At 45.7% G+C, this 19237-nt stretch overlaps 1 protein-coding gene across 7 annotated transcripts in view; it reads right to left on the bottom strand.

Annotated features, from left to right (window-relative positions):
• The window catches only part of CPEB2 (cytoplasmic polyadenylation element binding protein 2), a 60025-nt gene extending 42425 nt beyond the window's left edge, over positions 1-17600 (bottom strand). For 2 of the 7 annotated variants that reach the window (XM_045834021.1, XM_045834022.1), the window contains exons 1-4: positions 15778-17600; positions 12770-13051; positions 11904-11993; positions 4949-5039 (exon numbers count right to left, since the gene is read on the bottom strand). In XM_045834021.1, coding sequence (XP_045689977.1) covers positions 4949-5039; positions 11904-11993; positions 12770-13051; positions 15778-17415 — 2101 coding nt within the window. In that variant the 5' untranslated portion in view covers positions 17416-17600. The other 5 variants (XM_045834023.1, XM_045834024.1, XM_045834027.1 and 2 more) reach the window with 4 other exon arrangements.
• Between the last annotated feature and the right edge of the window lie 1637 nt (positions 17601-19237).

Raw genomic sequence — 19237 nt, 5'->3', positions numbered from 1 at the left:
ACATGGTGTTCATCCATACTTCTTGGGGAGATACTTGTGAAAGCTCTGACTCTAGAAAACAGAGAGACTAAGAAGTAAAATGAGTTCTGAGCAATGCAGTCCCCTTCTGTCAGAGAGGGAAGGTGGGGCAGAGTAAGAGGAGTGCTATATAACTGCTTTGGTACGCCCATTACGTGTTTGAGTTTTATTCTGCACTTCATTGTATTTGAACAAATGCCCCATAACTGTTACTTTTTTTTCATGGCTCTCTTTGATTGTGTTCTCCTACACTAGAGTTTCTCCAACAACATGCAACGCACCATCGCTAGGAAGGGGGCCCTGAAACCTGCATGATAAGCATGCTCTCAAAATTTGAGAACCTCTGTCCTCCTACGGAATTTGTAGACCTAAAACGTAAATTCTCACATCAGAGACTTTCATAAATTCATACAGGTTAATTTAGGACTTTGCACTTCAATTTTAGGTTACCTTCAGGTGAAGAGAATGAGAGAAAAAAGAAAAGTAGAAGGGAAGAGGGACTACCACAACCTAGCACCTCTGGCATAAAATCATGCTCTAAAATCCTCTCCCCGAACTCCCTTTAATTGTCCGGGGAACACTGGTAATGGCACTGTGACCCGCTGAGACAGATCCTCCCAACGACGGCATTTCTTCCTACAACGTTCACATCAACATTTACGAGCTGAAATTAAAATTTTTTGTTTTCCCTTATACTTTGGGCCAGGGGTAAGCAATTTTGGTAAAAATGCTTACACAGTAAGACCTTTTTGCAAATTGCTGAGGCAGGGAGAGAAAAGAGCTTAACAATAATCACTGTCTTGTTCTTTTGTTTAAAGTAGAATGAACTGACCCACACATACATAAAAAGATCTCAGATTATTTCATATAGGTATGCAAAACACTATGGCAGAACCACAAAACTGCACTTGGCAAAGCGTGATTTATTTTAACCATTTGTTTCTTTGAAAGGGAAAGTGTTTGCCGAGAATCAAAACAGTCCTTAGAAAAATGGGGTTTAATGGTGAGAAACCCCCGCAGAGTAAACAAAACAGACTGGTCGGCGCCCCTCATACTAAGGAGAGCATAAAGCGGTGTGTTAGGACTCACGACGCAGAGCGAAGGACGGCACCCACTCCGCAGGGCGGGGCGGGCTGGGCAGTGTTGCACCCAACCAGCATCAGGCTCCTTCCTCCGAGGGAGCTGTGCCAGGACTAGTCTGCTTTCAGTTCCTCAAGTGGGAAACTTTGTCCAGTTAACACTTTCTCCCCAATATTTTTTCATCCTTGTGCTGCGTACGGTTTCAGGCCTCGGCTTTGTTTATTCCACAGGTAACTTAGGGACCCCCTTCTCCCCACTTACTGCCTTCCTAAGCACCTTAAAATCCTCCCTCCATAGTATTTATGACACTCTGTAGTTGTGTGTATATTATATGGATACATCACATTATATGTGTGTATGTTTATATCTGATATTTATATATTACATTATGTTATATTAGTATATTATGCATAGAACTATAAGCTCTCTCCTTTCCCAATAGGCTACATGTTCCAAGAGAACAGAGACTGTATCTGTTTCCCACACTGTCTGCACCCGAGTCCTGGGCGCTGACGGGCACCCAACAGGCACACTCAGTGGAATCAAGTGCTCTCAGAGTCCCATCTTTGGCCACCATCACTTCACACCCACAGAGGCCCAACAGCGTAAGTCCTTCCCCACCTGATGTGCTAATCCGTAAAAACCTGAACACTGAACGACGGAGGTCCCCTATGACCTGTAAAAAACAGTCACTGGAGCCGGGAAGACAGACACAAGCCGTAGTGAAAGGTGTGTTAGGCTCCAGTGGGGACGGGAGGGGCCTTCTGTTGGTACAGCCAGGTTTCAGCCAGGCCAGCAATCCGCCGCTGACGTTCTTTGGATTCCAGAGATCTGCTCGATTGCTATTCTTTCTACCGACACTGACGCTGACCTTGAGCAGCTTCCCTCTTTTCCTTCAGGAAAGTAGGCCTGAACACCACTTTACAGTTTTCTGCCCGCCATCACTGAGGGAGCCAGCCTCCGCGGGGGCCCCCACTGAGCTCCGCCGCCGCCCGGCATTCTCATCTCCCAGAGCAGCAGAGCCTCCCCCGGTTGGGCAGGGTGACGCAGACGGCGAGCGGGCTGGTGCGAGACTTCTGAAGCCAGGCCACAGAGACACCGGGCATTCCCCTGGAGCTTTCCCGTTCTGCGTGGGGGAGTCGGGCAACTACACCAGGAGGGCACTCCAGCGGTCCGGGGGGACGGCCATATGGTGATTAACGGAGCTCTGCTGCCAACAGCCACAGGAGTGAGTCATCCTGGAAAGGGATCCTCCGCCCTGAGTCAACCCTGCAGAAGGCGGCAGCCTCAGCCAGCATCGTGAGCTCTTCAGCCAGAACCAACCAGCTAGCTGCTCCTGAATTCTAACCCACAGAAACTGTGTGAGATAAATGTCTATTCTTGTTTGAAGCTGCTAAATTTAGGGATAATTTGTTATGCAGTAGTAAATACTAATAGCTCTCATCACTCAAGCTCAAAGACATTTTTTCAAGAAACTTTCACCATCAACATAAAGGGAAATAAGTAATTCATTAAAAATACTTTGTGCTACCACTCCCTTCTCTCTCTCTCTCTTTTACTAAATCCCATAAGAGAGACAAAGTAACATCTGGTTATTTGAAAACACTGTAAAAGGATAAAATAAGATGCATCCTATTTTTTTGGAAAAAAGAATTTCCTTGTATCAAACAGAAGACAGAACTTTCTGAATGGGATTAACAGAGCGGACAGAAGAGAGAGGGTAGAGGAAAAGTACTGTCCTGAAGACCAGGAATGGGAAGAAGGGAAAACAAAACAAAGTTAGAAACTGGTTTCTTCCATTTGTCACAACCTTGCTTTAGCAAATTTTACTAAGGTCCAGCACCCCCCCACCAAAAAAAAATATGAAAGGATATGAGTGTGGGGAGGACATAAATTATGATACCAGAAGCTAATAGAGTCTGTGCTAGTGAGAAAAGCAAGAAAAAACTTCAAGTGGCAGCACCTGTGCGTCAAGATAGTCTGAAACAGGTAAATGACAGCAACTGACAGAAGTACTAGTCTTACTTCTTCATTTTCTGTACAGAAGGTTTCTCAAATGCTTTTTCCTTTTTACTCCCTGCCATAATAAATGTGGAACATAAAATGCTCCAGATAGAAACAGATTTCTCACTGTGATCCCGAAGGGTGGTGGCGAGCATGTTTTTTTCCCTTCTCATGGCCAAAGATAATTTTTCTAATAAAAGAATTTGGAATTTGCTTGATTTTTTTTACTATTAAATTCCTCTTAGCCTTGTGCTGCTTCCATTTTCTTTTTCAACATCTTTGTTTGAAAAATAGGTTTCCCCCACTTTTATTATAACACAGGCTAGAGAAAAAGAAAGACTGAGATAATTAATAGCACAACAGAGAATGTTTCCTCTGAACATCTTCAAAAGGCCTTTATAAAGAAGACTGGGAGAAACAACAACGGAAAACTTTTCATTATCCATTGCTCATAGTTAACATCGGCTTTATTTTGTATTAAAAATTTCAAAGAGTTTTCTTTCTGGATAGTTAAGGAAATAGAAATTCTTCATAATCAGGAACTACTGGATTCTATTCTTAAAAAGTGGATCTAAGACAAATGCTACTGGAACTGTCAACATAGCAGTGAAAAAGAACAAGACCCCAGTGCTATACAAACATTTAAAAAAAATAGCCTAGATTCTGGTTAGAAGCAGAAAAATATCCACACAAAACAAAGTATGATAACTATCTTCATTGCCACATGTTGTCAATAATCACTAATGATACCTTGAGCCTCTCAAGCTCCTTACAAATAAAGAAATTAGAAAAACCAGAAACTCCTTTACAAGCCAAATCCAGACACAGCACAGAAATGTTTACATATCTGATCAGTGCTGCCAAGTCAGCCCTGAGCCACCCACTGGCTGCCAACATTGAAGTTCTAGGGTTTTTAGGTTAAAGTTTGTAAGGGCATTCTTACTTGTCTTGAAAGAATTAAAAACGCAGCAAGTTTACAAAGTAACTCATGGTTTTGATTCAATGAGCCAAACCAACCAGTTAAGCTGCTGCTGAATTCCTGACTCACAGAAACTGCATGAGGTAATAAATGCTTGTTGTTGTTTTATGCTTCTAAGTTTTGGAACACTTCATTACGCAGCAATAGATAACTAATATTTCTCATCACTCAATCTCACAGTTTGCTCGATTTTCACCACTAATGAAAAAGGCGATGAAATATATTTTAAAAGAAATCTAAACTAATTATTAAAGACAAATAAAAAAAGAAAGTTAATAAAATTTCTTCAGATACAGTTAGTTTATAATAAAGCTGATACTGTAAGATCAGCGGGGCTGATTCTTTTTCCTAATTTGCCCCAACTTTCTGAAGAGTTGTTTTCTACCTCAGAGAAGCTACTATAAATATCACCTTTCAAAACTCTTATGATATGAAGCAGAAGAAAAATAAGGAAGTTAACGGAGGACAATTCTAGGTTGGAATCACTGCAAACTGTGAATGAAAGTACTCTTAAGAAATTTAAATAATTAAGTATTTGGTAGAATTCCAGAAAAATGACTATACTATACACTTTTACATCCATTCTTTGATGTAAACTGCAGAGTATCTCTGAAAAGTGACTCTTTCTTAAAAAACAAGCCCAGAGAGATGGGTTTACATTTCTCTCTGTATAAATCAGCATAAACTGAAATAGGCTACAAGGAAAAAGTATGACATTTCACCAAGACAAAGGTTCTCATTAACAGTTATAATAGAATTTTACAGGTGGTATAGGTGCTACTCAAGCTCTGAGTTTCTTTCATATAAAAATGGCAAGATAAGCAGACAAACTGGTGGATGATAAGGATATTTTTAAAAGTCACGTACCCTTAAGAGGATCATGCTCTGCTCTCATAATGTCAATAAGGGAATTTTCCAAAGAGTGCATATTCAAACTGTCATACATTCTACTTCGATCCTAAAAGAAAAGAAAAAGACTCAAAATAATCGATGCAATTTTTTCCAAAAAGTAATGATAAATACACTACATTAATCTTCTTACACAAAATAGAACATCTGATTAATATTACTAGTAAGTTTGCATCCCAAGACAATACCAATAACTAAGGATCTTATAAACTACAGTCTCTCATAGTGAAGAATAGATTTAATAAATTTCCAAAATCGCATATCAAAAGCAATCTTATTTCATTGACAGTACTAATGCAATACAGTAAAACAATTTCTATTGCTATTATTCTCAGCTTATAAAATTTCCGAAATGTGATACATGCAGAAAGCATTTTTAGTTGTTATTTAACTTCTAAACTTTTCTCATTGATCAAGGAAGACTGGCACTTGAATATTTTTGGGCAAAGGACTTAATTCAATTGCACCATACCTTAAACATCTATCAAACATTGTATGTTATTTGACTTAGAATTTTTCACAATAATGAATGCATAAACATATTATACAGTAAAAAATCAAATATCAGAAAGGCTAATCACATACCAATATCAAAACAAAGGCTAACACCAGAATATTTATAGTCAAGTCTTGCTCTCTCTGAAGTCCTCACATATTGGTCTCTGCATTTCTAACCTTCTTCCCATCCATCCCCTTTGCAAAAAAAAGTAGATGGGGGAGCAAAAGCAATCTCATTTTATGAAGTTTCCTACTTCATCAAGTCTCAAAACAAAATCTTTTGTGCCATTAGAAGCCTTGTTTGCTTCATGTTAAATCTCTCAACTTGCCTAGTACATTCTTTAACGTTCATGAATTTCATACAGTATTCTGTTCAATGTGCAATCAATTCATTTGAATAAATGCATATGGGGAACTACCACAGCAAGCTCTGGCCCATGCCTTCCAAATCGCCAGGGAGATTTTTATCAGAATATGTCAGCACTAACCCCCACCAATTTGTGTGTGTGTGTGTGTGCATGCTTGTGCAAGTGCATGAATACGTGGGCGAGGCCGGCCATTTTTAAATCTCAAAAAATGATTAACATGGCAAAAAAAAAAAAAGAATCATGAAAGTGGGGGAAAAGGCCTCCACGGAAATCAGAACTTGGCACTTCTTAACCAGGGTCCATGAGCTTTGAGAAGGATCATGCAATCTCTGAGATTATATACAACATTTTGCATGTGCATATATGAATCATTTTTTTCTGAAGAAAGGTTTATAGGTTTCGTCAGTTTTCCAAAGGGCTCTACAATTCAGGGAAGATTCAGAACCAGTCTTTTAGAAAGCTGAAGAAAAACACAAGCTTTCCTGAGAAGATGTTGATTTATTTACTCTACTTTGAAGTTTAAATTGGGGTTGTGAGCTTTTTAAAGCTAGGGGACGGGAATCAGTATTGTAGATTAAACAAGCTGCTGCCAAGGAGTTTAACTGTGAAAAGTAACACTGAATGATGTAAACAATAAGACGACACTGAGAGGCTCTTATTCCAACTTCATCACTGATTAGCCGTAGTTTAACTCTGTATTTTAACTTGGACTCCTCAGGTAAAACATACCCATTAGTGACACAAGTTCAATAGACCAGTGACCTTGATTGGTGAGGGAGGCCCAGAGAAGCACTGAGCAAAAACAGAGGTTCTCAAATGTGAGCATGCTTCAGAAGCATCTGGAAGGCTCGTTAAACACACAGGTTGCTGGGACCCATCTACAGAGTCTGATTCAATAGGTTGTATCTGTGACCACTACACCATCAGCTCTGACAACTGTTACATTATAAAAAATGTTGTACGTACAGTATTATTGCTTTAGCTGAAAGAGAGGCCTACTTATAAAATCCCTTATTTTCCTTCCCAGACAAGTCTTGTCATCATGAAACAAAGTCCTACTTTAGCAAATAGCAAAGCTATTTAAAAATTATTCGCTTAGTTTTACTTTGTTACTCATTAGCTGCATCCCACATGAGTTTTAAAGCACCAAACACAAAATACACGAGCAAAGAGCTCATGACATCCCAAAATTGCTGTTTGAATTTAATGAGACCTACAGTTACATGTTCAAAAATACAGATAATTTCATCAACTAAAATGTGGGGAATCAAGATAATGACTTCTAAAAAAAATTTCAAATAGAAACTAATGTGATTATGAAACACTCATGCATCCTTCTGAAATACAATTATTAGACAAATTTGTGTTCACACAAACTGACACTGGTTTAAAAACTAAACTGGAATCCTGAAACCATTTTAAAGTAACTACAAACATACCAATACTGATTAGCATAAATGGAAAATCATAGCAATCTAACTTACATTTATATGACTATTTGAAAATGGCCAAGATATTTCACATAAGAATCTCTATGAAGTTTACTCCAATCTATTTAAATATAAAAACTATCTGGCAAAGAATCAACTAAATGGACTTTGAGAAACAGAAATTACAGAATCCTACAACAATGAACAGGCAAAAATTAGAATGCATCAGTGGAAAAACTATATCTTATATTCTAATATTTATTGTGTTTTTGTAAACTGAAACATTTGCCACAAAGACTTACAGAAGTGACAGAAGTCCTAGAAAATTGAAAAACACCAAAAACACAAAGAAATCCTAATCTTAGAAAGGATGGCCTAAGAAAAGATTATACACACTGAAAAATAACTAAGGAAGTCAATGATATTACAATTAGCACAAGAGAAATTCCAATTTAATTAAAAGGGAACTTTTTATGGGATATCACATTTTTACTTTGATAGATTCAAAACCCTGCTCTGTTTTGAAAGAGGGAAGTGGTCAAGCAGAACCTTCCCCTCTTGACAACGAAGTGTCCTCCCAGAGAAAAAGATTACAGAAAAATCCTACATCCTCATATTGAAAGATATACCAGGTGCTTGAGCATGTATTCCCCTGCCTAAATACGATAGAAAGATCAGCTTTTATGGTATTTTCGTGTTTAGTTCCCCAGTTTTAAAATTAAAAAGCAGAGCTATGTGAGCATTTCCTGAATCTGAGTACTGGTTGTCCACCCCTGATCACGCACTGCGGCTGCGCTGCACTGAGCAAGCAGCTCACGCGGCGTCCTCGGCCTTACCGCACAGCCAGCGCTCAGCTCGTACTCTCTCCAACTCTCCAACTCTCGAGCTGTCCCGCGGCAGCTGCCCCCGCTTCACCCCACTGGACTGTCGCCTTTTCAGTGGTCAAGGATAGTATTTCCCCTCATATATCTCAAGGGTAATTAACACACGGCCGCATATATAATAAGAGACATTCATTTCTTAAACTTCCTTTAGTATTCTGATTCTCAACAGAGTGCTTAACAGTGATTCTGACTTTTTTTTAAATTTAATTTTAAAGGACCCAAATGGCCTACGGTATGCTAGTGCCCACAAGAGTTAAAGAAAATGGGCAGACGAGTTGCAAATATTGGTTTAAGAATATGTTAAGCACAATTGAAAAACTGAACACAAGATATGAAACATAAAAAGAAATTCAATTTTATTATATTTTTTAAAAATATTTTATTTATTTATTTTAGGTAGGGGAAGGAAGGGAGAGAAGGAGAGAAACATCAATTGGTTGGTTGATCCTTGCACGCCCCCAACCAGGGGCCTGGCTGCCAATTCAGGTATGTGCTGGCAGGGAATCAAACTGGTGACATTTCGGTTTTTGAGATGACGCCTGACCCATGGAGCCACAATAGTTAGGGTGGGAAATTCAGTTTTAAGGTAATTTAGAATTCACATTTTTGAATGTGATTTCTTGCGAGGGTAACTACCTCATAGAGTTTTAAAGTAATTCTTAGCCTTAAAGATGTTAAGAAAGATATCTAATATTTACTTTAAAGTTAGAAATGTGCATAAAATTTATATTTGTTTTTTTTTAAGTTTTAAGGTTGAACCTTTTCCATAAAAAATGCACTATTTAAAATAAGAACATGCCAGCCCTCAAAGTTTTACATACATCTGAAATAAAACCAACCTATAAAATTCTTCCTTTCCCATTTACTGAATTCAATTATAGGTAAGGCCTGAAGTACAACAATAAGAATTAAGACTTCATTCTAAGGCCCTGGCTGGCTTAGCTCAGTGGATTGAGTGCGGGCTGGGAACCAAAGTGTCCCAGGTTCGATTCCCAGCCAGGGCACATGCCTGGGTTGCAGGCCAGAACCCCCAGCAACCGCACATTGATGTTTCTCTCTCTCTCTCTCTATCTCCCTCCCTTCCCTCTCTAAAAATAAATAAATTTTAAAAAAAAAAGGACTTCAGTTCTAGAATTTAGTATTTTTAGACCTAAGCAATTTGAGACTAAAGGAAATGAAAACTTAAATGTTTTAAAGTAATGTATTTAACTAAAATTCATTAATATTAAAATATTGTATATGATACAAAACAATCAGAGATAAAAATAATCTCTCCAGATATTCTCGTGCCTAGGTATTTTCTATAATTTTAACTTTGTCAAATAGTGAGGAGCTACCCAACAGGTTAAGATACCAGCTGCACTTTGTAGCTGCTGCTGTATTTTTAAGAACCTCAACCTCAAATACCTTAACCTTTTATGGAGAAACACAAGACAAATTCTGCGTAAGTACCGTTGGGGTACTCAGAGGAGACAACAACAGTGTTTTCAAGGCCAGGTGAGAGGTCATACACCTCCACTGCTTGGGATCAATATCCATCTCTTCCCCCCAGTAAACCAAGACCCTTGGATTCTAAAAATCAGGGGTAAGGGTGGGTAGTAGGGGGCAAGGAGCAGAAAGGAGGGAGGAAAAAAATGGCCAAAAGAGATCAGAGAAAGTGTAAGAGCTAAAAAGGCCCTTACATGGCTTAGTTCAAGGCCCTCCTTGTACAATGAAACTATGAACCAAACGGATGGAGGCCCATAAACTGTGATACAATGTCAAAAATTATGAGAGGAAGTGGAAGATGATTCAGGCTTCAAACAACCTCTCCTTGTTCAACCTCTCCTTGATAGTTCAAAATTTGAACTATCAAATTTTGATAGTTCACTGTCACCACCTTACTTTTTTCATCACTGTCTTCAACTTATCACATCACAGCTCTTGCTCAAGAGTCCATGGTCAACAAAAAAAACAAGCAAGCAAAATATAAGCAGAGACACTGCAAGGAAGAACAAACTAAACCAGTATCCAGAGGAAAAGGGGGAGGGGGATAAGGGGAGGGCAGGAAGAGTCCTCAGGAACATGCACAGAGGACACATGGACAAAGCAAAAGGGGTGCAGGACTGAGGGTGGGAGGTGGGGATGGGGGCAGGGGGGATGCAGACAACTGAACTTGAACAACTTTTTAAAAATTAAAAGAATCCGCAAGGAATGCCAATATCTCCGCAATTTACAAAAGAAAAAAAACTTTAATCAACAAAATGAATTCACCGAAAACCCTAGATTACAAAAATAGGTAAAGGAGAGTGGCCTTGATGGAAGGGTAAGGGGGAGGCTCCGAGAGGCCCTCCCCCTGGGGCAGCCCCAGAGGCCCCTCCGCAGAGCCCAATCGGCTAACTTCCCGTTCCTTATCACCTCCGCTCTCTAGCATTTCACCAACTGACACCATCTCAACAACCCGATTTCTCAACACATGGCCCCCTCAACCCATGGACCCTCTGTATGGCGGGTGATTTGTATTGCTTCTTCTGCGGAGATATCTCTGCTTCTTATGTGTTTGCCTTGTCTCTAAAAGTACACTCCTTACCATCTTCAAAATACTTATAATTTTTCTCTTCCAACATGTCATTTCTTAGGCATTTATATAGTCAATTTGAATAACATAAAAATGCCACCATAAAAATGCCACTCATAGGGCTTAACAGAAGCAGGGTGAAAAACAGAGTAGAAATAGATGGATAGCTAACTTCCATTAACAAGACAATAAATTACAAATTACGTAAGATAACTACTTGTTTCTAAGTGGAGATCCTGACAGGACTACTTTGGTAAATAGGCAGGACTTGCCTAAAACAAGAGTTAATGGTTGATTATTGAAGTTACTGCTAACCCTGCAGATTAGAATACTATTTACAAAGGTTATGAATCTATTTATACAATTTTTGTAAAATTGGCTCATGATGGTAAATTAACTGAGGAAGAGCTTTAGCTAAAGATAACATAGCTCCATTCAGTGGACCCCCATAATGTCAACTCTGTGCTCATTCAAACTTGGGTCCTGTAGAAAAGAACTTTCATATGTAAGGACTGAGTTTTTGCATTTTGTAGCCACAAAATGCTTGAGAGGAATTTGATTAAGACTGACTCCAGCTTTCTAACTCAGGGGTTTTCCCTAGGAAAATGATTATTTGGAAAAAGACAGTATATAAGGACAATAACAAAATTTAGAAAAAATACTGCATCATAAAGTTTTTTATCCAGTTGAAACAGTTAAAGTAAGATAGGACTTTTTAAGAAACATATATCAAGACTGATGTAGCAGATTTCACGAAAAAAATTACTGAAAAATTCCATAAGACATTGATGAAATGCAAACTTGGAGGTTAGGTAAATACATGGTTTTGTATCTAACTGCAAATAATTCTGAAAGGAGATAAAAATCTGTTCTATTTTTAGATGTTTAAAGCCAGGTGCTCTTGGGTATATAATTCCTTTTCCCAAAAACAAATTTATTATGCTTTGGAAATATAAAATGATTATAAATTACCTTTAAATATAAAAATGAAGCAATATAAATAATTACTTACATTAAATAATTTATGTCAATTGATCCCATAAAAATAAATTACTTTCATGCTTTCTGATATATGCTGAAATAGGTATCATTGGAAAATAGATAAGAAATCCTCCTCATAATATAAATACTAAACTCCTAGCCAAAATCCTGAAAAATATACACTGTGCAGCCTACCTGGTCTATTCTGGATGTTCCGGCTGCAGTGCACCAACTATCTTGGAGTGAATCTGAGCCCCAAGCTGGCAACTGCAAACTAGATCTCACCTTCAATAGCATAGAAGTTTTCATCAGAAATAAGCAGTTCTCTTCCCCAAACCCATCCACAAACAAACAAAACAAAAGAAAACAAAACAAAAAAGGAAGGAAAGAAAACAAAGAACAAAGTTCTTTCTATTTTTATTGTCTTCTACAGGTTTTAGAGAGAAAAAGAAAGTCTCATTTTAAATAGCCATAAGGGATTTTCATTTACCTGCCATATCAACAAAATACTAAAAGGACTGAAAAAAAAATGTCAATCATCATAACTATTAGGCCACATCTGGGAAAAATAGTCATTGAACCAGTGAAGACAAATTTTAATTTGACTTAAAAAGCCCTAATATTTTGCCATAATCACAGCTGTATTAAGTCTATTTTAATACATATACAGCTGATCAGGTCATGGTCGAATCTATGCGTGATCACGAACAGTTTAGCCATATTATAAGAGGCACTCATTTTGGTGCCCCATTAAAGATGAATAAATTAAGGCATTCTTCGGGAGTTGCCAATTAAAAGCTTAATATGTATTTAATACATATAGCAGGTTTTTCTACATTTTTATGAAGCTTATTTTCTATAGTGTGCTTAAAGAATTTTCAGTGTAAATTTTCTTTGTATAGGTATTTTATCTTTTGATGAAATTGTATATGCTCAAAAACTAAAACTTTTTCTTTTTCAATCTGTTCATTTTATTATACTATTACTATCACCACCACCACCCAATTTCCAATTGTGAAAGGTTAACATTAGAAATAAGGCCATTTACATATCATTCTTACCTGTAAGGGTAAGAGTGTATTACTATTGTTGTCTGTTCTGAACACATTATCTTCAATCCAAGATTTTGGCGTCAGTGATGGAGTAGAGCGAGTAAATTTCGGTGGTGCTATGACATTACCAGAAAATGGTTTCTTCAGTGGAGATATCTGATTCATAGTTCCTGGAATTCCCATGTTTCCAGTTCTACGATGATCGCGGCCATGCATCGCTCCCCAGGACATACTGCCAGTGCCCCAGCCACTGCTTTGATGGTTGCTCCAAGGAGATTGTTTCAGAAGAGGCTGGGAAAGACATATTTAAATTATAGACATTTAAAGAGTTTATGATCAAAATTCAAATTTTAGACTTGAGCTAAGAATGTAATCTTTAAATGCTGAAATATAGAATATACAAAAATATATCCTTAACTAGTTTAAAAACTAATAGGCTTCAGATCTTGCTATATGAAAACATTCCTTTAATATGAGGTGAGTTTTCATCCTCTTGTTATAAACTATTATGAATCAAGAAGGTACTTCATGAAAATTACTAAAATATAAGCATGCAGTTACATCTTTTCCCTACAGAGAGAACCATACACATGATAAACATGAAGGAAAAAAATATATTTAAACTGAAATTAACTTCGAAGGCCCTTAAAGATATACCCTACATTATGATCTTAAAGCAACCATGTTCTGGTAGGTGTACAACTAAAAATATAGTCTTTTTAAAAAATCAAAACATACCAATCATACTGGTGAAATATTTAGGCTTTAGGCTTCCAAAACAAGTTGTATCAGTGCAAAAGTGAATAATAAGATCTGGTGGTATTCTGTTGTACAAATTTAAAAAGTCATTTTGGGAATAGGGACAATATAGGAAATTATGTCCTTTTCAGCACCATTTACTGAGGTCTTAAACTCTTTTTTCCCAGTTTTAGTGTAGTTTCTTACAGAGTTTTTGTTTCTTTTACTTAATTATCCATGAACTGTTAAGCAATTATCTAATGTTACCCATAGGTGGATCCACTGAGATATATAAAGATAAATAACTATATGATTTGATTATTTTAGTAAAGATCTTGATAAGTCTCCATTAACTTCACTCATTTTCAAAAGTAAATGATATTCCAAACCAGAACCTGTGGCAAAAAAAGTTATGTCATCGAAGAATGGAAAACCCACCAAAAGCCGCCCATAGTTGTAGGTTTTTAAAATGCTTTAATTGCTAGCAATTCTATTATCAATAAACTTATACTTGAATAATTCTGTGCTAATATGTAGCCCAAACAAGCATGGGCCTTGCAGGTCCTGTAACTCAATAAATACAGTACCCTTAAAATAAACTTGCTTCTTACAAGACAAAAAAAAAAAAAAAAAAAAACCACCACCACCACCACCACCCTGAGAAATAGTCCCTCTTTAAAAATTTAAAATACTAAAGTAATCATGACTCTATATCGCGGGTTCAGCCTCCACGCAAGTCAAAAGCACAGCTCCGCGGAGACCGAGGACAAACCGCCCGCCGGAGGGCCCTGGGTGCTCCGAGCACTGTGCGCCCGGTTCCCCGAGACCCAAACTCGGGTGACGGTGGCGTGACCTCTTGCTCCCCTGCTCGACCCATCTTTTGACAAACAGCAGCTCCTTGCCAACTAGGGATCACGGCATACGGTCTCCTAAAGCTCTACATCTCGTCTTCGGGACCCGAAAACCACCTAGCATTTCAGTGGCAAGTTCCCAGCGGAAAAACGAAGACCCTGCCACGCTCACGATTATGCAAATCGCGAGCAAGTGGAGTGTCACTTCAAAATTCCCCATTTTCGATCCTTGTAGGCCACGTTCTCCTTCCCCAGGGAGAAACCACTGGTTCAACCAAAACTGTTACCTGTGACCCTGATTGACTGAAATAAACTGTTAACTGTCACTCCGGTTAGCTCGGCCATCCACCCTCTAAAAAGCTGGAAACGCCAGCCGGTCTGCGCGAGAAGTTCCGGGAGCGGGCGAGCCCCGGGCAGGGCCCAGCGCCGGCCTCTCACCCTTCACCACGGAAACGGCCTCGCACCGACCGGTCGCCACCCTAAGCGCCGGCTGGATCGGACGGAACTGAACTCGCCCGGAGCGCCCACTCGCCGACCCGCCGGTCGCTCACACGCGGCCCCGGGGGCCGGCCGGGCTCCCCGCTCCCGCTGCCCGCTCGCCCCGAGCCGCCGGACCGCGGGGGGCCGACGGCCCCGGCGCGCGTCCTTAGCCTCCGCCCCCACCCGCCCCAGACTCCGCCTGAGTCCGCTCTTACCCCGACGAAGTGCGACCCCACCGGGAGCAAGCCCTGGAGCTGACACCGCCCGGGCGCCTCGCGGGGACCGGGGCGGCCGAGCTGCCCGCGGCTCTCTCCGCCGTCCGACGGCCCGGAGGGAGCGGCCCCGCCGGGCTCCGCTCCCGGCCCGCCACCGCCTCCCCCGCGACGCCCCTCGCCGGCCAAGTATGAGTGAAACCCACTGGGGAGAAAACGCCTTCCCGCGGGGCCCCACAGCGGACGACTCGCGCCGTCCCCGGGCACCATCTCCCTCCTTCCCAAGTTCTCTTCCCACGGCCGCTCCTCCGAGGCCGCCGCCCGAGCCCGCCGGCCCCGCGGCCCCCGCCCGACCCCGCGAGACTCTGCCCCCGACCGCGGCTCCCGGCCGGCCGCGGGGGGACGGCGGGGCCGAAATCGCGGGTGTGGCCCGCTGTGACGGACGCGAGAGGTCACGCGCCCGGCCGGCCGCCGCCAGCCCCACCGGCGCTCCGGGCGTTCGAGGGGGCGCCGGCCGCGGCTCGGGGCACGATCCCGCCTCCGGAGCCGCCCGGCCCGCCCCTCCCGGCACCGGCGTCCCGAGACCTGTCACCCTTTCCGCCTGCCCCGTCCCCCCGTCTCCCGGGCGAGTAGCTCTCGTCGCTCCCCCCGGAGCCCGAGCCCGAGCCCGAGCCCGGCGTCCGCACCCCCGCACGCCCCCCCCCCCCGGCCCCGCACGGCCCGCCGCCCGCCGCACCTGGTGGTGGTTGTAGGAGTTCCTCTGCTGCAGGAAGGCGGCGGCCGCCTGGTGCTGCTGCTGGAGCTGCGGGCTGACGGGCGACCTCCGGCTCGGCGGCTGCGGCGGCGCCGCGGGCGGGGCGGGCTGCTGCTGAGGCAAACTCATGGCGGGCGGCGGCGGGGGCCCGGCGGGCGCCGAGAAGGGGCCGCCGAACCCGCCGCCGCCGCCGCCGCCGCCGCCGCCGGCCGGCACGCTGAGCCCCGCGCAGCCGTGCGGGGACACGGGCGAGAAGCTCGGGAAGAAGGCCGGGTTCATGGACGACGGCAGCCCCGGGTAGAAGCCGTTCTCCGAGTCGGGGCTGGGCGGCGGCATGGCGCTGAGCGAGCCTCCGCCGCCGCCACCGGGGGTGGCGGCCGACGATCCCGGCTGCGGCGGCTGCTGCTGCGGCGGCTGCTGGGGAGGCGGCGGCTGCTGCTGTTGGGGCGGCGGCGGCGGCGGGGGCTGGGGCTGGGGCGGCGGCGACGCGGTCTGCACGGACCAGGGGGTGCCGAAGCCGGGCAGCGGCGGCGGCGGCGACGCGGAGCCGCCTCCCCCGCCGCCTCCCGGGGGTCCCCCGCCCCCGCCGCCGCCCGGGTGCGGCAGGTCCGGGCTCTGCAGGCTGCTGAAAGCGCCCGCGCCGAGCGCCCCGCCGGGCAGGAGGTTGCTGGGGCTGTTGAGCAGAGGGTGGTTGGGCGACTCCATGGAGCCCGGCGCGGGGTTCACCGGCGGCGTCGAGGGGGCCAAGCCCGCATCGGGGGACTGGGCGGCGCTGCCCTCGCCCGCGGCCGGGGTCTGGCGAGGGCTGCTCGCGCCTCCGTGGCGGCGCCGCGGGGCTGCGGGCGGCGAAGGCTGGAGCTGCGGGAGCGGGGGCAGGTCGGCCGGGCGCTGCCGCGGGGCGAGGTCCTGCGGCGGCGGGAGGCGCTTCGGGTGCGGGAGGCTGAACTGCTGCCGCGGCTGATGGCACGGGGCGAGTGGCGCCGGCTGGAGCGGCGGGCCGGGCGGCGGCGGAGGCGGCGGCGTGCTGAACCGGCCCGGGCAGTGGAGCGGCGGCGACTGCGAGTCCGGAGGGTGGGGAAGGCGGGGAGGGCTGAACTCTTTCCTCTTCTGGCTGCTCAGCTGCTGCTGCTGCCGCTTACTGAAGTCCTGCGGGGAGGAGGTGCGGCAGCCACAGCAGGAGGAGGCGGAGGCGGAGGAGGGGTGGTGCAGACTCGGTTTGAAGTCCTGGGAGGGGAGGAGGTGGGTCACACCCGCGTTCGTGCCGCCGCCGGGGCGGTGGTTGGGGAGTTTCTCCGCGGCCACCGGCCGCTGTGTCAGCCCCGGCAGCAGCTCATCCTGCATGGTCTGCTGGTGCGCCGGGAGCGGGGAGGAAGAGGAAGCGGCGGCGGCCCGGCGGCCCGCGCCGCCGCAGCCGAGGGGGAAAGGGGAGGGGGAGGCGGCCTCCGAGAACCCGGTGACAGGCAACGGCGGCGGCGGCGAGAGCGGGCCGAAGGGCGTGGCGGAGGGTAGCTGGGCGGTGGCCGCGGCGTAGGGGCGGTACGCCCCGCCGCCGAAGAGGGACCCGGGACTGCTGTTTCGGATCGGGGCTGTCTGCAGCACCCCAAACCCTAAGTCCCTCATTTATCAGGCCGGCGGCAACGGGAGGAGACGCGCCCCGTCCGCTGCCCCCCCTAAAAAGCCGCCAGATCTTGGGCGGCGCAGCCCTGGTGGAAAGAGGGGAAGTCAGTGAGAAAGGGACACCGTGACTGAGATTGGGGGACCAACTTCGGCCCCACCACCCCTCAAGGCGGCCACCGCCGCTCCGAGACCGGCTCGGGCGCCGCCGCTACCGCCGCCCTCGCGGCTTAAGAATCCCGGAACGTGCGTCAGCGCCACCTCACAATCGCACCGCCCCCCGCGGTGCGTCCTGGCACGCGCTGGCGCGAGGCCGCCGCGCCCCCGCCGCCCCGCCCCGCCCCGCCCCTCATTAATATGCAGGTTCGGCCGGGCGCGCTCCCGTCGGTGGGAGGGCAGGGAGCGCGGAAGCGGGCGGTGTGTAGCTTCACCACCCTTCCGAACCCAAGGGAAAGGGACGGCCGGTTAGGGCGGCGGGCGGTCGAGGGGATTCTGAGGGCCGGGCGTGCGCGTGAAAGTGGGGGAACAAGCACCGGCGTTGCCGACGATTCCGGAGCAACGGCCCCTCCTGCTCCTCGTGGAACGCGCCCCCTGCCGCTCCTGCCCGGTTGCGCTCTCGCGGCCGCGCCTCCTTCGGGTCACCTACTCCCCACCCTTGGTCATGTGAGGCCTGGCCACCCGGACAGGGGCTTCCCTGGGACAGGATCTTCCCCGGATGGGGCTGGCCTGGGGGGGAAACTGAGGCGGGGAGTGTGACCGGTAGCGGTCCCGAGTCCCGGGGAGTTCTCTGGCCCTGCTGGCTCAGCACCGGGGTCCTCTAGCCCTCTCGCTCGGGCGGCCCTGCCTGCCCTGCGGAGTCCCGGGCGGCAGGTTCGCCTCCACCCCCGGCCCCATCGCGGCTCCAAGTTGGAGCCCTGCTGGTTGCCCTAGAAAGCGCCTGCTCGGGCTGGTTTCCGTTTTTTAGCCTCTCGCAGCGCGCGCGCGTGCCGTCACCGACCTTCCTGCAGCCACCTGAAGGTGTTTTCTGGGAGGCACGGTGAAGCCTCCACTGCACGGCAAACATTCTCACTCCCGGACCCTAACGCGGTTCCCTGTGGTTTCTGTACACGCATATATGCATATCATGCGCTCCCATGGCAACCCTGGGCCAGCCCCAAGCCTTCCTATTTCATAAAAGCGCTTAATGTGCTGTCATCAGGACTGCTGTGTGGGGGGACTCCTCCCCACCGCGTTCAGGCGGCCACCCCCACCCCTTATCCCTAAGGAGACTCACATTTCTGAAGCTTTATGAATTCGAGGGAGAAAGATTTCTCACATCAAGGGGAAAAAGGAGGTTCTGACTCAGCAACAGGCTTGTTGAGGCTTCTTGCAAAATGGAAGAGGGTGCAGCGAGCTTGTTGGGAGCAACAGAAAAACTGATTTTGTATAGTTCCTTTCATAAATAAAACCTTGACATACAGAAAAACAATTATACGAGGGTCTGATAGCAAAATGATTCATACAACATGAAAGATACGGATATTTTTTTGTTTCTGTTTTGCAATGTTAATGTTTTCTGGGCACTTAGATAAGTGAAACTGCTGAGTGAATCCTAGAAGGTAGAGTAACTCCTGAAGAGAGAGAAAATGGATTCACACTCGACTTGATTTTGCTTAAAACTGGGCTAAGATAAAATAGTGTCATAAATTAGCATACACTCACTGATGTAGGCAGAGTGTACATTTTTATGAGTCCTCATTCTCTTAGTTCAATTTCATTTCCACTTTTGTTACTCCAGTGCTTCAAATTTAAATAAATCAGAATAAGTACAGTAGAAAGAGAACAACAT

This window comes from Phyllostomus hastatus, unplaced genomic scaffold, assembly GCF_019186645.2.
Source record: "Phyllostomus hastatus isolate PE091 unplaced genomic scaffold, TTU_PhHast_1.1 phas_contig_196, whole genome shotgun sequence".
NCBI lineage: Eukaryota > Metazoa > Chordata > Mammalia > Chiroptera > Phyllostomidae > Phyllostomus > Phyllostomus hastatus.
Note: the sequence above shows the minus strand (reverse complement) of the source record. Positions and strands in the feature narration are given on the sequence as shown.